The 17008-nt window shown below is 42.6% G+C and overlaps 1 protein-coding gene across 3 annotated transcripts in view; it reads left to right on the top strand.

Moving 5' to 3' along the window:
- Positions 1 to 10124: 10124 nt before the first annotated feature.
- LOC136541751 (achilleol B synthase-like) overlaps positions 10125 to 17008 on the top strand; it is a 45168-nt gene continuing 38284 nt past the window's right edge. For all 3 annotated transcript variants that reach the window (XM_066533823.1, XM_066533822.1, XM_066533824.1), the window contains exons 1-5: positions 10125 to 10407; positions 10500 to 10688; positions 10843 to 10932; positions 11846 to 12031; positions 12848 to 12932. In XM_066533823.1, coding sequence (XP_066389920.1) covers positions 10210 to 10407; positions 10500 to 10688; positions 10843 to 10932; positions 11846 to 12031; positions 12848 to 12932 — 748 coding nt within the window. In that variant the 5' untranslated portion in view covers positions 10125 to 10209. The remainder of the gene's footprint in view (positions 10408 to 10499; positions 10689 to 10842; positions 10933 to 11845; positions 12032 to 12847; positions 12933 to 17008) is intronic.

Below are 17008 nucleotides of genomic sequence, written 5' to 3' on the forward strand. Positions count from 1 at the left end.
TGATTTCATCCTATATTCTAGCTTGCATGTCTTTTTCGTGTTCCTGTGCTTGAAGCAACGCCTCCCGTGACTCACGAACATATTCTCCAACCTGCTGATCCGCGCTGCTTCCTCATCCTTCCTTCTCTGCCGGCTTCTATAGGTATCTCTGTCGTTAGAGAAACCATGCTCTCAAGAAATGTTCCGTCCTAAACCTCTCGTTCGGCCACTGTGTTCATCAGTCCTGATGGCATACGTCAGTTCATCCTTCTCTCTATTGGGCCTGAATGTACTAATAGCTTTAGCTTGTAGAGCATAAGAAAATCTTTATGTTGCTCTTTCGAGTTTTGGGCCATGAACCAACTTCCCGGTCTCTAGGTCCAGTCTTCCCCCATGAGCGAAAAACTAATTCTTCGCGCGTTTGGGCCAATTAAGTGATTCTGATGTGATACCCTTGGCAAGAATGTCCGCTTCTATTTTTTCCCACTTGGGAATGGCAGTCACGTAGCCACCTGATCCAATGTCATGGTGGTATACCTTCTATCGGGCATTCTTTTGGTTCCTTCTCACCCGTTCATCACCCTCTTCTGATGTCTTGTACTGTACAAAATCATTCCAGTAGGGCCTCAACTTCGCGAGCGGGCCACTAGTATTGAAATTGGGTGTTAGGTTCTTCTTGATGTATTTCGTATAAAGGGATTTCTTCCAAGTCTGAAATTGTGTGGCCATCTTCTTCATAGCCCACTTTCGAACTAGCTCCTTCAATTCATCATCGTTGATATCATCATAATCATCCGCTTGCAACGTGAAATGTTGAAGGATATCATCCCAAATTAAATTCTTATCAAGATCAGAGACAAAACTAACATGAAGCTCGTTGATCTTTTACTTCCATTCATGGGCACTGATCGGAAGTCTGTCCCTTACAAGGCACCCACAGTGTTGCATGAATTTTTTTGCATGTGGACCAAGTGGTTCGCCTATCTCGATATTGCAACTGGAAGCAATTGTGTCATGAGCCAGGTATTCAAATAAATATCATGTGTACACATAATAGATGATAGATGATAGATATTCAAATATATATATATAAATATATATACATCGCTAGTATTTTCTTGCACAATATTTTCTTGGTTATTTTCAAGAGCCAGGTATTGACTCCCGTCATCTACATCCTGCTGGTCACCATCAGCAAATTGAGTGCTGGTGTTGATAATATCCATCATTTCTTCATCCATGTTGTCTCTCGGGGCAACCATCTAGCTTTTACACCACTAGATATATCTATAAAAAATAAAAACCATATATCTATAAAATGGATCGAGTCATGTGCTTAAAATTAATTAAATAACTACACTCGAAATTCAAGTCTCCAAACCATAACTCACTCTGAGTCATGTGCTCTATCTATTTTTCTATTTTTTCTATGCCAAAAAAAATATGCACATCACACACTCACTCTGACTCACTCACTTACACACACAATTTACTGATCATCACTCACATACATGTACAACATGATCATCATTATATCACACACATATATACACTATATATACTCATCAACTCCGGTGAGGACGAGGAAGGAGAGGATGCTGACATACGGCATGCGTGAACGATGGTGGCATGTTGTTGAGTAACTAATAACAGAAGTTTATAATACGACAAGGATGACATGTCATTTATAATGCGCAATTGTTGAGTAACTAATAACGGAAGTTTATTCATTACAAGCTTATTGAAATGGTAACTAGTTAGAAATATTCAATCTTAGCTAGGATATCTGGTTCGTCGGAAAATCCAATTTTCGCTAAGAAATCCAGTTTGTATCCAGTTTGTCGAAAACTCTAGTTTCTAGAACTAAGAACTATTCTTGTCAAGCCATGCGACAAGGATGCCATGTCATTTGTAACACACAATTGCTAGGTGATTCTCAAAACAAATTAGAACACTATATACATGAGTTCCACTATTTACCATGATCAGACTGCAGCGGCACACCATGAGATTTTGACAAACAGTAATTTGGATCAAGCTCAGCAAACACAATGACGTCAAACTCACATTTTGCCAAAGGCGATAATGGAATGCTAAAGAAGCGATGCTAGCAGTGAAAGCAGTTTCATAGACATGTAATCGGATGAATTTGGCCCCCTAGAACTAGTCCAAATGCCCACATGTAATCAGACAAATTAAGCACCTAAACCTAAACCTAAACCTAAACCTAAACATCGCTCTACCATACCCAGCAATGCTCTAGGAACCAGAATTTAGAAGGACATTTGGGTTAGCTACATAACCTTCAGTTAAAGTAATCATACATGCTATACTACATCATAGATCCAGTGAGGATGGCACAGAGACAAGGTGCGTGGAGCCGGGGACGACGCGCGAGTGACAAGGCGGTGATGACGAGGATGAGGCACTTTGGCGAGGATGAGGGACAAGCGGCTAGCCAGAGAGAGGAGGCACGCTTGTGTGGGCTGGGGACAAAGCGCGCGCGTGACGAGACGATGCCGGTGGTAGGCGCGCACGTGGACGATGATGACGATGGAGGTGGTTCTAGATCAGATCTGGGTGAGGGCGAGGACGATGGTGGTGGATTTGGATCTACGCGTCACGCTTAGACGGGAGAGGCGTGAGCCGAGCTGCCAATGGAGACGGCGAGAGAGGTGCGCGTGTGTGGAGGTGGTGCTGGAGGCGATGATGAGCAGTGGCGGTGCAATGCCTCTCGGCGAAGAACAAGAGATGATGGAGGGGGAAAGAGAGGAGGCGCTATATAGGGGGACCTTTAGCCTCAAGTGAAGCCACAGCCTAGGACTAAAGGTCCTTTAGTTCTGGGTGATGGTTAGGTGAAGCCACAGCCCGAGACTAAAGATCATTTAGTTCCGGGTATATATGGCCAACGGGCCGGCCCGGCACAGCATGGCACGAGCCCGTGCCAGCATGGCCCGATAGCCAACGGGCCGACACGGCACGCTGTGCCTCCCAGGCCATGGCTCCCTGGGCCACGGGCCTGACCTCTGGCCCAGGCATGGCCCTATGGGCCGATTTCCGTGCTAGGCCGACCTGCGAGGCACGGCCATTTTCATAGGCCATGCTAGCCCGAGGCCCACGAGAGAGGGAAGGGGAGAGTAGGAGGAAGGGCGCCACAGGAGGCGGCAGCCACTGCCGGCGCGCTTGCCCTAGAGGTGGGGCCGTGCGGGGACGCCGCGCGTGGGCGGAAGACGGCTGCGCGCACTTGAACCCTAGAACCACCACCGGTGAGCGTGCCCACAGCAGATGCCACCGCCTGGGCTGCCTTGGGCTCATCGAATTTGAGGGAGAGGGTGGGGGAGGGCGCCACCATCGCTGGCTCACCGGATCTGAGGGAGAGGGAAGGAAGAGGGTGGGGGAGGGCGCCACCGTCGCTGGCTCGCCAGATCTAAGGGAGAGGGGAGGAGAGGGTGGGGGAGGGCGTCATCGTCGTTGGCTCGCCGAATCTAAGGGAGAGGGAAGGAAGAGGGTGGGGGAGGGCGCCACCGTCGCTGGCTCGCCGGATCTGAGGGAGAGGGGTGGCGGAGGGCGGGGGAGGGCGCCACCATCGCTTGCTCGCCGGATCTGAGGAAGAGGGTGCCATAGTCGCTGGCTGCTCGCTGGATCTGAGGGAGAGGAGAGGAAAAGGGTGGGGGAGGGCAGCGCCGCTGCCACCACTATCTGGAGAGATGGAGGAGGGAGGTCGCAAGGAGGGAGGAGGGGCATGGTGCGTGGACGAGTGGAGCAGAGAAGGGCGAGGCATGGCCGTGCGGTGCCGAGGGCGCTGTAGAGAGGGGGAGGGTATAGACGCCTGGGAGAGGAGAGGGGGAGGCGACGCCGATGGCCGATGCTGCTCGTGGCTAGGGGAAAGGGGAAAGGGGGACGGCGTCGGTGACCGGGGAATTGGGGAATTAGGGAATTGGGGAAATGAGATAGGGTTAGGGGAGGCGGGGAGGGGAGGGGGAGTCGGGGAGGTGAGCTGGGGGCGCGGGGAGGCCTAGGAGGCCGTAGGCGGGCTGGCTTGACTGTAGCAGGCCATGCCATGCCGGCCCACGTGCCTGGGGTAAGGCCCAGGCATGGCCTGCTACTCTGGGCTAGGCCAGCCTGGGCCCGCTAGCCTCCATGCTGGGCCGTGCTCGTGTCGGGCTAAAAAAATGGGCTTCGTGCCGTGCCGTCATGCCTCGGGCTGCATGGCCAAGTATAGTTTCGGGTGATGGTTAGGTGAAGCCACAGCCCGGGACTAAAGATCCTTTAGTTTCGGGTGATGGTTAGAACCAGGACTAAAAGTCTGACCTTTAGGCCCGGGTGCAGCAACGGACCGGGAGTAAAGGGAATTTTAGTGGGCCATGAAAACACAGTCCATCTTTAGTCCCGGGTGGTTGATCAACCCAGGAGTAAAGGTGAGCTGCAGTTTGGCTTCCCGCCGGTTTCTAAAAGTTTTTCCTTTTTATATATTTCTTTTATATAAATATGCAGAGAGTTGTTAATTGCCTAGTAAATAAAATATTAGCAAAAAAATTACAAAAAGAATTCCTGGACCTGGTTTTGCATTATTGTACATAAGAAAAATTTGTAACCTAAACTCTTTTGTTTTACCGTATAAATATTTAACATAGTGTAAATAATAATCATAATTTTCACCATGCAAAAATGTACTACTTAATTAAAATCATTAAAACTATTGCTTTTCGACAGGAAATTAGTTTTCACATCTTATTGACGTTGAAACACCTAATAAACATCTCTGAATTCATAATTATTACATAATACCTCTAATACACACTATTAAACATCACTATATATATCAAGCGAGCACAGTAGTGAACTTCTTAACGTATATCCCTTGGTTATGATCGTGCCATAACCATGGAGTGTCCTCATCATTTAGCTGGATGCTTGGGTCTTTGTTCACTGTGAAGGGTGGAATTCGGTCATCCTTTTCATAATCTTCTGATATGTCTGACTTGTCTTTAATTCTGACGATGTTTCTTTTCCCTAAAAGAACTATGTGGCGTTTTGGCTCATTGATTGGGTCGTTGTTGTTTTTCCCTCTCTTCGGTTTTGTAGACATGTCCTTGACATAGAACACCTGATTCACATCCTTGGCAAGGACGAACGATTCGTCTTTGTACCAAATATTGTTGAGGTCCACGATTGTCATTCCATACTGGTTGTTGACTGCTACCCTGCCTCCAGTCACCTTTACCCATTGACACTTGAACAAAGGTACCTTAAAAGTAGGTGCATAGTTTAGTTCCCATATCTCCTCTATGCGGCCATAATATGTTTGCTTATTTCCATTAGGGTCAGTGGCATCTATGTGGACACCACTGTTTTGGTTGGTGCTCCTTTTATCTTAGGCTACTATGTAAAATGTATTCCCATTTATCTCATACCCTTTGTATGTGAGGATATGCCACGATGGCTGCCTAGCCAACAAATACAATTGCTCATCAATACTCTCATCACCCTAATATTCTTTTCGCAACCAGTCGCTGAAAGTTTCCATGTGCTGACGCATAATCCAAGCTTCAGACTTCCCTAGAAACTCAGATCGGAGCAACTCTTTATGTGTCTCGATATACGGATCCACCAAGGAGGAGTTTTGCAGAACTGTGTAGTGTGCTTTATTAAAATAATTGTCCAGCATACCAATATATGTTTTCTTCCCTAGTGTCCTCTTTCCACTTAGTCTCCCCTCATGTCGCGATTCAGGAACACCAATCGGGTCAAGGTCGGGAATAAAGTCAACACAAAACTCAATGACCTCCTCTGTTCCATAGCCCTTGGCAATGCTTCCTTCTGGCCAAGCACGGTTGTGAACATATTTCTTTAGGACTCCCATGAACCTCTCAAACGGGAACATGTTATGCAGGAACACAGGACCAAGAATGCTAATCTCCTTGACCAGGTGAACTAGGAGGTGTGTCATGATATTAAAGAAGGAGGGAACACCAACTCAAAGCTGACAAGACATTGAACCACATCATTCTGTAGTTTAGCTAGATCCATTGGATCGATTGCCTTTTGAGAAATTACATTGAGGAATGCACATAACTTCACGGTGGCTAGACGTACATTTGGAGGTAGAATTCCTCTTAATGCAACTGGAAGCAATTACATCATGAGCACATGGCAGTCATGGGACTTTAAGTTTAGAAATTTCTTCTTTGGCACATTTATTATACCCATTATATTCGAGGAAAATCCAGATGGTACCTTGATGCTTGCTAGGCATTCAAACATGCTTTCCTTCTCTTCTTTGCTAAGAGTGTAGCTGATAGGACTTAAATAATGGCGTCCATCATCTGTCTTCTCTGGATGCAGGTTTTCTCGTTCTTTCAAACACCGTAGGTCCTATCGTGCTTCAAGTGTGTCCTTAGGCCTCCCATACACACCCATGAAGCCTAGCAGGTTCACACAAAGATTCTTCGTCAGGTGCATCACGTCGATCGCGCTACGGACCTCTAGGACTTGCCAATAGGGTAGCTCCCAAAATATGGACTTCTTCCACATGGGTGCGTGACCGTCGGTGTTGTTTGGAACAGGTTCACTGCCATGTGCCTTTCCAAATACTACTTTCACATCCTTGACCATATTGAGTACATCCTCACCAGTTCGGTTGCCTGGCTTGGTCTGGTGGTCTACCTTACCTTTAAAATGCTTGCCTTTCTTTCTTAGGGGGTGATTCGTAGGAAGAAATCGACGATGGACAAGGTACACGACCTTTTGACATTTTTTCAAGAATATATCTTTAATGTCATCGAAACAGTGTGTGCATGCATTATATCCCTTGTTTGATTGTCCTAAAAGATTACTTAGAGCAGACCAATCATTGATTGTTATGAACAACAAGGCTCGCAGGTCAAAGTGCTCCTGTTCGTGCTCATCCCACACACGTACAGCTGGTCTGTTCCACAAAAGTAGAAGTTCTTTAACTAGTGGCCTCATGTACACATCGATATCGTTGCCAGGTTGCCTTGGGCCTTGGATGAGCACTGGCATCATAATAAACTTGCGCTTTATGCATAACCAGGGAGGAAGGTTGTAGATACATAGAGTAATAGGCCAAGTGTTATGACTACTGCTCTGCTCCCCGAAAGGATTCATACCATCCGTACTTAAAGCAAACCTTAAGTTTCTTGCGTCATTTGTAAACTCCGGGAATTCTCTATCGATTGCTCTCCACTGGGACCCATCAACAGGGTGTCTCAATATATTGTCTACCTTACGGTCTTCTTTGTGCTATCATAATAACTTTGCATGGTCTTTGTTTCTGAACAGACGTTTCAAGCGTGGTATTATAGGAGCATACCACATAATCTTGGTAGGGATTTTCTTCGTGGGACATTCGCCCTCAACATCACCAGAGTCATCTTGCTAGATCTTATACCACGATGCATGACATACCGGGCATACATCTAACTTCTCATACTCCTCGCCACGGTAGAGGATGCAGTCATTAGGACATGCATGTATCTTCTGGATTTCTAATCCCAAAGGGCAGACTACATGTTTTGCTTCGTACGTAGTGGCGGGCAATTCGTTATCCTTCAAAAGCATCTTCTTTTGGATTTTCATTAACTCTCCAAATCCCTTGTCAGATACACCATTCTTTGCCTTCCATTGCAGCAATTCTAGTGTGGTACCCAACTTTTTCTGCCCCGCATCACAAGTTGAGTATAGCAATTTCTTATGATCATCTAGCATGCGCTCGACCTGGATCTTCTCATTTTCACTTTCGCATTCTCTTTGTGCGTCACGAATGGCCTGACCAAGATCATCGGTGAGCTCATCTTCTACCCCTACCTCTTCTTCAGCTTCCCCCATTGTAGTAGCATTGAAGGCACCATATTCAGCAATAATGTCATCATCGTCCTATTGTTCTTCTTCACCTTCTTCCATTACAACCCTGGTTTCTTCGTGCTTCGTTCAACAAATATAGTTTGGCATGAAACTCGACTTCAACAAGTGTGAATGAAGACTCCTTGAGCTAGCATATTCCTTCAAATTCTTACATATGGCACATGGGCAGCACATGAAACCATCACGATTGTTTGCCTCGGCCACACGTAAGAAAGAATGCACACCCTCAATGAACTCTTGGGAGCGGCGATCAGCATTGTACATCCAATGCCGGCTCATCTGCATTACATGACATACATACCATATTAAAACCTAGAACATAATTAGTTAATTATACGACATGCATGCCACCACACAAGGTATTAATTTATGAAAGTCTCACAACAATGTAGACAATCCCAACTACCACTAAAAAACTAAAGCTAAAATGCACTTCAGCAGCATAAGGATTTCGCGACTAATTCCAATTAAAATAGACAGATCATGCGTTTGTTCAACATCTATGGGCTTCTTTCGCAGGATCACTGCCTCATCAGCCGCCGTAGCCGCCTGTGCAAGAGAGTTTTGCACGTGTACAACATACTCTTCCTCCCAGTACCAGCCTGAACATCCAGTGACATCCCACTGAAATTAAAACAAAAAAATAGAACTTTAATCACAATCATCATAAAAATAAGTATAAATTAATCATAATCATCAAATGCGACAAAATAACTCACATTGCGATCCAGACACTTGTAGAAGATACGGCCCTTGTTGGGACACTCCTTCCTCACCCGGTACTTCATCACAATCTTCTCCTCACACTTGCCGCATGCAATGAGAGGGAGGTCCGGCCTCAGTCGCTTTAGAACCTGATGAGAGGCCGAGGACCCGGAAGCAGTTGTCATCTACTCTCTATACTCATTTTTAATATAATATAAATTTCTTATTTTATAAACAAATAAAATTAAAAAAACTCTAAAATTTGCTATATCTCTAAACCATGAAGTGTGCTATGCATGCTAGAAATGAAAGCTGAATACTAGTTTTGAATAACTACTTTAACCTTCCTTCATCCAAATATGCAAACTTTAAAGTGATTTTGAGCTTAAATGGCTTACAAATAAAAAAAATCCACCATAAAAAACCACATATATCTAGTCCACAAAACGAGATATGCTACTAATGAAACATGAGAGTATAAAGTTGGTAACCTTTAGAACCGAAGAATCGATGGAGGAATTGAAGAAATCTTGTGATTACCGGCGATGAGGAAGAAGAGAGACCAGCGATGAAGCAAGAACACTGAGCTCGAAGTGGCTCGGGCTCGGGGAGGAAGAAGGGGTATATAGAAGGGTATCTTTAGTCCCGGTTGGAGACAGTAATTGGGACTAAAGGTCCATTTCTAGTTCCGGACGGAGCCTCCAGCCGGGAGTAGACTTTTACTCCCGGTTGGAGGGACCAACCGGGAGTAAAAGTTAACCTTTAGTCCCGGTTGGTAGATCCAACCGGGACTAAAGGTCCCCTGCAGCAAAAGCCTGCCGCAGTAGTCGTTGGCAAGGGCATTTAGTCCCGGTTGGAGCTACCAACCGGGACTAAAGGTTTCTCTAGTCTGGACGTGAAAAATACCGGGACTAAAGCCAAATTTCAAAGTGGATCAAAAGCCGTTTCTCTAGTAGTACACGCGGGGTTTCTCCATGATTGGGCTGGGCTGTATTGATTGGTCTCGCTGGCAGGATTGATGAGAAAGACTGAAAGAGATACAAGCTGTTGCATGCACATGTGTATATCAAGGCCATGTTTAGTTGCTCTCAACTCGCAACTTTGACACTATGCAAAAAGAAGATTCCCCGTCACATCAAACTTGTGTTACATGCATGGAGTACTAAATGTAGACGAAATCAAAAACTAATTGCACAGTTAAGTTGTACTTTGCGAGACGAACATTTTGAGTCTAATTAGTCCACGATTGGACAATTATTACCAAACACAAACAAAATGCTACAGTGCACTATAGTGTCGCACAACGAATCCAGCGGTGCCGGATTCGGCCAACTGAACGTGGCCCAAACCGACAGATATATGGCTATGACTGCGCCTCTTGTTCTCGATCAATATCAAACCGACAGAATTATTAATTATTAATAGTTATAGGGCCCATGGCTAATTAATACTCATACATACAATTTTTCTGAATGATGAGAAGGAAAAGTTAATAACTTGCTATATATGCATGCCCAACCATGAGTTCCGTCCAACACTACAACTCCGTCCACCTTTGAAGCTAGCTTAGCTATAGCTGCTGCAGAAGACTTCATATATTGAACTTGCTGGAGAGGCGGCGCGAGCGGCGACCAGCATAGCATGTGGAGGCTAAAGATCTCAGAAGGAGGAGGGCCATGGATACAGACGGTGAGCGAGTTACATGGCCGGCAGGTGTGGGAGTTCGACCCTGACGCCGGCACCGACGAGGAGCTCGCCAAGGTGGAGCTGCTTCGCCGGGAGTTCACGGAGAACCGCTTCCGAAGGAGGGAATCGCAGGATCTACTCATGCGCATGCAGGTATATTATACATAGATATATGCCCGCGGGCTGTTGTTGAGCTCACCATGTACGACGCGCGTGTGTCATTTACTCCTGTTATATATAAGCAGCTCACTGGAGAAAAGCATATGCGCGCGGATATGCCCGCGGCCACTAAGCTAGAGGATGGCGACGAGGTGACGGAAGAAATTCTGCAGGAGTCGCTGAGACGAGCGCTCGGTTGGATGTCTGCTCTCCAGGCTGAAGATGGTCACTGGCCTGGTGATTACAGTGGGATTATGTACCTGCTGCCCTTCTGGGTTCGTATTAATTCTATTCCGATCCTGCGGCTTATATCTATCATCAGTCCTTCAACGTACATGCACTTGCTGCTTACATATGTATGCTCAACGACTGAGAAGGGAGCTAGAAAAGCTCTGTTGTAATCTCTATCTCTCTACTCTTGTTGTACAGATCTTCGCGTTGCACATCACTGGATCAATCGATGCTGTCCTATCGAAAGAGCATATACGTGAGATATGCCGCCATATCTACAACCACCAGGTACGGGTACGGCAAGGCATGAGACTATGGCCCCGTTTTGGTAAAACAGCTCAGACTCATGATGACAAAACAAATAAAATAACTACAATACCCTTTGCTTTTCTTCTATTTTCCCTCATCTCCTCACGGGTCTTTCTTTCTCTCCTTCCTTCGCTAGTCTTCCTTATGCCGATGCCTGCGTGCCCCACGGCATGGCTCGCGCGCGCACCCCGCGGAGGTGCACGCGCCGTTGTACCCTGGTGGTCGTCGCTAGCCCCGACGGCCGCACCCAAGTCTCCAGCGGTCCGATAGAGCCTGCGTGCTGCCTCCCCGAGCAGGGGTAAATCCATACCGGGGCCCGCCCATATGTGAGAGATGAAACTGTGAAAAGCTATTGTTTACGAAGTTTCACAGGTTAAGCTGTTTAAAAAAGGCTGTTTGACAGAAAAAAAATAGTTTCAAACAGCTCATAAAGCTGATGGTGAAACTATGTTAAAGAGGACACACGCGCACACGAACACGCACACAGAAGCACAACACACACATATAACAATATCTAAGGGCACTTCTAATGTAGAAATTACTATAGTTTCTATGGACATTAATTATACTACCACCTAAGCGTTCTGCTGATGTGGTAAGGTAATTATTGAAAAGAGAGAGCAAAAATCATAGAAACCGGGTCTAAGTTAGAAACCATGTCTATACGAGAATCAAGACGTGAAGCAATATGATTGGTAGAGAATGGAGAAAGAATATATATAATTGGATATCGGGATTATGATTTCTATATTTAGTGTCTATAGAAATTAATAGGTATAGAAAACATCGGGGCTGCCCCAACCACCATCGCAGAGTTTAGGAGAGAAACAAAATTAAACTCACATCACACCAACCGTTTATGAATGAATTAATTAATTTAATTATTGCTTAGAACGAGGACGGCGGATGGGGCTTCAACATTTTGGACGAGAGCGCCATGTTTGGCACGTGCTTGAACTACGCCACCTTGAGGCTTCTCGGTGAGACGCATAACGATGGACTAGCGAAAAGTCGCGCGTGGATCCTGTCCCATGGCACTGCAACTGCTGCACCACAATGGGCAAAGATATTACTCTCGGTATGCATCATGGCTCCACCTCCACGTATATATAGTAAATAATAACTGCTTTTTATAAATTTGTGTTATTATTGATCGATAATATGTATAAAAATATAGGTATTACAGCTTAATTTGAGTACCTAAAAGGCTTTATGGTACAATCTCTAGGGATAGTTTCTTGTTAACATTGGACAGGTTATGCAAATTGAAAAGTAACAAAAAAATAAACAGTGAAAATGACATCGACTGGAGCCCCCAGCTCGGGGGATATATTTTTGACATGTTTGCTACAGCTCAGTTTCACTAATAAAATATTTTTTTCCTTCAGTTCCATAAAGCAGCTTCACTGGTGAAGCAAAAACTGTTTTAAAAAAACGTTTGGTAAAATAACTTCTCACGAAGATAGTGTAGAAAAAGCTAGGAGAAGTTAATGTTTTCAGTAAGAACTGTGTATGCGAGAAGAGCTAAAAAAAATTAGCTTCTAGAGAGGAATCGTTTCATCCAAACCTATTTGGTAGAAGAAGATGAAAAACAACTTTGTGAAGCTAGGGAAAGCCATACCAAACACCTGCTCCATGCATATCCACTGCTATGCACTTTCCATTTCCCACATAACATTATTAATTTTTAGCTTATTTTCTGAGTTATGTATTGTCTACACACCATGCACTATATTACATAATAATAAGTAGGTTATTAAGACTTAGGTGCTGTTTTATACTATTATATGTAGTAGAAAAGTTATTGAACAATGGACATTCTATTTTTGCACATTAATTTAATCTGGTCGATCGGTATTATTGATACATGCTACCGATTTTTTCTTAACTGAAGGTTATTGGTGTATATGATTGGCGGGGTAATAATCCAGTTGTTCCTGAACTATGGTTGGTCCCACGTTTTCTCCCAATTCACCCAGGTATATTCTTTTGGTACTAGTTCCATCAAATGTCTACTGAAATTCCCTATAAAAACGTGTCTATAGAGAACTAAATATCTGTTGTTATACGTGTGTATTCGTAGAGATGACTTTACTGGATTTCGCAAAAAAAAAATGATCACATTGTAGCAGCATCGTGTTCCCCCTGTTCTACTTGGATTTGATATGATACTTGTCCTAGCTAGAATACAACTAAGTCTGAGTTTCAGGGCAGGTTAGTTGACACCTGCTATGGCAGTCAACATCATGCATTTTTTTCGTTCAATTAGCATTGGGACCTGCATGCAAGGCAGGCATCGCTGTCACACACACACACACACATATATATATATATATATATATATATATATATATATATATATATATATATATATATATATATATATTAGAAAATACAGAACGAGAGATAGCGAGTTGATGCAAATGATCTCTCAACTTTATTCTAATAAACAGTGTGTACATATATATATACAGAGTTTATGTGGGTGGTTATGACTATGAAAGAGAGAGGGATGAAAAGACACCCCTTGAATTAATTCCTAATTGAGCACTAAATAATAATTCTCAACACTCTCCCTTAATCAATTAGCTCCTTGTAGTCTTTACTGTTCATCTATTATGCATCTATATGAATATTTAGAAAACCCTGTGGGAAAAACCAAAGTAATACCGGTATACCAGGCAAAACTCCTTAAAACCCAATGGAAAAAAATAAGGAGAAACACCATGATATACAATCACCAATGTTATTAGACCATTTGAGATAAACCCAAAGCCTTAGTCTAAAAACACCTTGGCCATAGGGTCAAATATGCTCGAAATATCATCTTCCAAAAACCTTGGTGGGGAAAATAGATGATATAGCATATACATTTGTGTTGAACATTGCCTCATCAAAAACTTTATATAAGAAACCGTAAATGAAAACTCACATAAAGAAAAGAGTACAATGCATCTTATATCGCAATATCGTCCACCAAAAACCCTTGTGGCAAAAATAGATGATATGACATAACCTTTTGTTGATATTGCCTCATTAAAAACTTTATATGAGAAACCCCAAGGGAAAACTCATACAAAGAAAAGAGTGCAATATGATGTTTGCAACAAGTTATTAATCAGAGAGATTCTCCCCCTGATACTTGCAAATCTCAAAGTAAATTCATACCAATGTGCTCAACACATAAGAAATGTGGAGTATGGTAGATTCTGTGAATATCTCTACAAAATTATCACAAGACTTAGTTTGCAAATGTTCATATGCCCATATTACCTATGGAATAGAACCATCTTAGTGCAAAATATTGCATTAAGTATAACTTGTCTCCATCTACACAACACAAGTTGCTTTACCTTTATAGATAATGACCATTGATTCGTAGAATCAACACCACATAACTTCAGTATGGGATATATCATTCTGTCAAGCTATATATGTTCATGTAAAGCCTTATACAATACAATGTCAGAATGATTAATGGAATGGACCATTAAATGTCTATTTAAATACTATTACAAAATGGTCTTTTCATATTCATGTAAAACCTATTTCAATGATCTAGAATTTGGGGATCTTATATATAACCAGAATCATTATATCCACATAATCGGATCATGGATTACACCAAGACCACATGTGCTATTTGAGACTTCAAAAGATATTCTTAACTTCAATCCACCAACATTTGGTATGAATAGCGCTGCTACTAGATAGCAAATCATTGTAAAAAATAATATCTAGCCGGAAATTTTTGCAAGATATATTAGCGCATAAATAGCACAGAGATAATGGACCACGTGTCCCAATATCTCATCTCAGACACTATGGCATAAAATAATCTTCCTCTATCATGAGGTAGAACAACCATAGGATACCTTCATATTGAATCACTCAATATGATCTGGATATAGATAGCTTTTGTACAAAATCCTGAGAGAAGATGCTTAGATGATAAACACAAAATGAAATTTTGGTTTAGTCCATATCTTCCATCTCAAACTCCGTCTTTAGATTACAACGTGCTATTAACATGTGTTCATCACTAATGATGTCAAGATTATTGATTATCATATAACACTATGAAATCCAATCAAGGACTTCAAAATGAACACCACGTGTAATCAATATTGTATCTCTTCAGTTTAGGGAATACACACAAAGTCGATTGTACCAAATTTGACTTAACTGCTTTAAGCCATATATTGACTTAAGCAATACACAATATGTGTTGCGATTTTATGTATGAGGGTTGGGTATATGAACTCCTTCCTGGAAGCTTCACAAATACACCAAATCAAGTGATCATATAAATATATGCAATCACTACATCTATCAACTATCAACTGCAAAGATAGATGCTTTTGTACTACCGATCAAAGATAGTATCAAAAATTTATAACTTACTATAGATAATAATTTGCATTGAAAATCAATGCCTAGGCTTTGCGTAAACCCCTTGTGCTACTAGTCTTGCTTTGATCTCACCACCACATTGTTCTCAATCCATTCTAGGACAAAAACACTTTTGTACCCACAGTAAAGGTACCATGAGGTGTTGGCATCATAGCCCAAAATACCTCTTTTCTGATGAGCAAGACTATCTCTACATGTATTACATCACTCAACAAGTTCCAGTAAGAGTGAGCAAAGCACTATGCTATGGTCTTATTGACTGGATGACTTGAAATGTTGTACATAGTTTATTCAGAGAAGTACGTGTCGACACATGCAGCCTTTCTATGATATAATTCTTCGGTTATCAAAACTCAGAGTACCTTGAATGACTCATCGTGACTTTCCAAAACGAGGGTCAGGGCTTTCCGATATCCCAACATCAGTATTTAGGTGCACCTCTGAGCTAGGTTTGTGGATGACAACCATCCATTGGGTAATAACCAATATTTACCCACAAGGTGTCGCCAACCAAAGGTTGACCTGCATTTACTATCTTAGACGGAAAACCTTATATTGCTAGCATGAATAATCTTGCTCTATGGCCATACTTCTCCCCCTCTTATTTACAATTGGGAGTTGAGTGGTTTTACTTCGTACCACCACTCTTTCTAGCACATACTTGCAACGGATTAACAAGTTTAGAAGACACCTTAGTAATCAGTAAATGCATTTGGCAGTTTATTTACAATATTACGCAAATCAACAATTCTTTCAACTCAAAATTCAGTTCATTTAGTATGTGATCCTAAGCTTGAAATGTCTTATACATTCCAAAAAAATTCCTAACATTATGTATGGTACTTTAAATCTCCCCCTAATGTCTGAAAATGCTTGTTGTCAAAATAAAATCAGCATACGTGTTGTAAATAGATCCTCCATAAGAGATCTAAATACTTAACAATCGACGGAGATTGAAATCTCACATTGATCCCTAGTTTCCTGTGTGTACCCATCAATGTATGTTGTGGTGGTGAGATTGGTACGTATACAACATAACTTAATCTTATGCAAATAGGAAATCTTTATGGATTCCCACGTTCTAAATGCATATAGGGGGATATGCAGTTAATCTCATATCAGGAGTGTGTAAATTTACCTAACCCCAACACAAAGTTGGCAAATAGCAATTCACTAACAACGGTCCAACTATGACCTTGATGTTATACTCATAAATTCCATTTATTCCTTTAGATATGTAACTAAAAGGTCCTAATGGCTAAAGGGGGGGTGAATAGCCTAATAAAATTTCTACAACAATACTTAACAAACCGGTTAGACAATTATGAGGCGAAGCAAGTGTTGCGCTAACCTACTAAAAATGCAAGACACCTACCACAATTTTAGTTTCTATTGTTTGTAACCACACAAAAGCTATGGCACTACACTAAGTTAGTGTGCTCTCAAAGACTAACCAAAGAGCCACACTAACCAAACTAACAAGCTCTCACAACTAAGTACACTAAAGAGCTTGATAACTAGTTTGCGGCAATATAAAGAGAGAGAGCAAGATAGTTATACCGCCATGTCGAGGAGTGAACCAATCAATCACAAGAATCAATATAAATGAAGACCAATCACCTCGGAATCAAATGATGAACAC

This window comes from Miscanthus floridulus, chromosome 3 (genome assembly GCF_019320115.1).
Source record: "Miscanthus floridulus cultivar M001 chromosome 3, ASM1932011v1, whole genome shotgun sequence".
NCBI lineage: Eukaryota > Viridiplantae > Streptophyta > Magnoliopsida > Poales > Poaceae > Miscanthus > Miscanthus floridulus.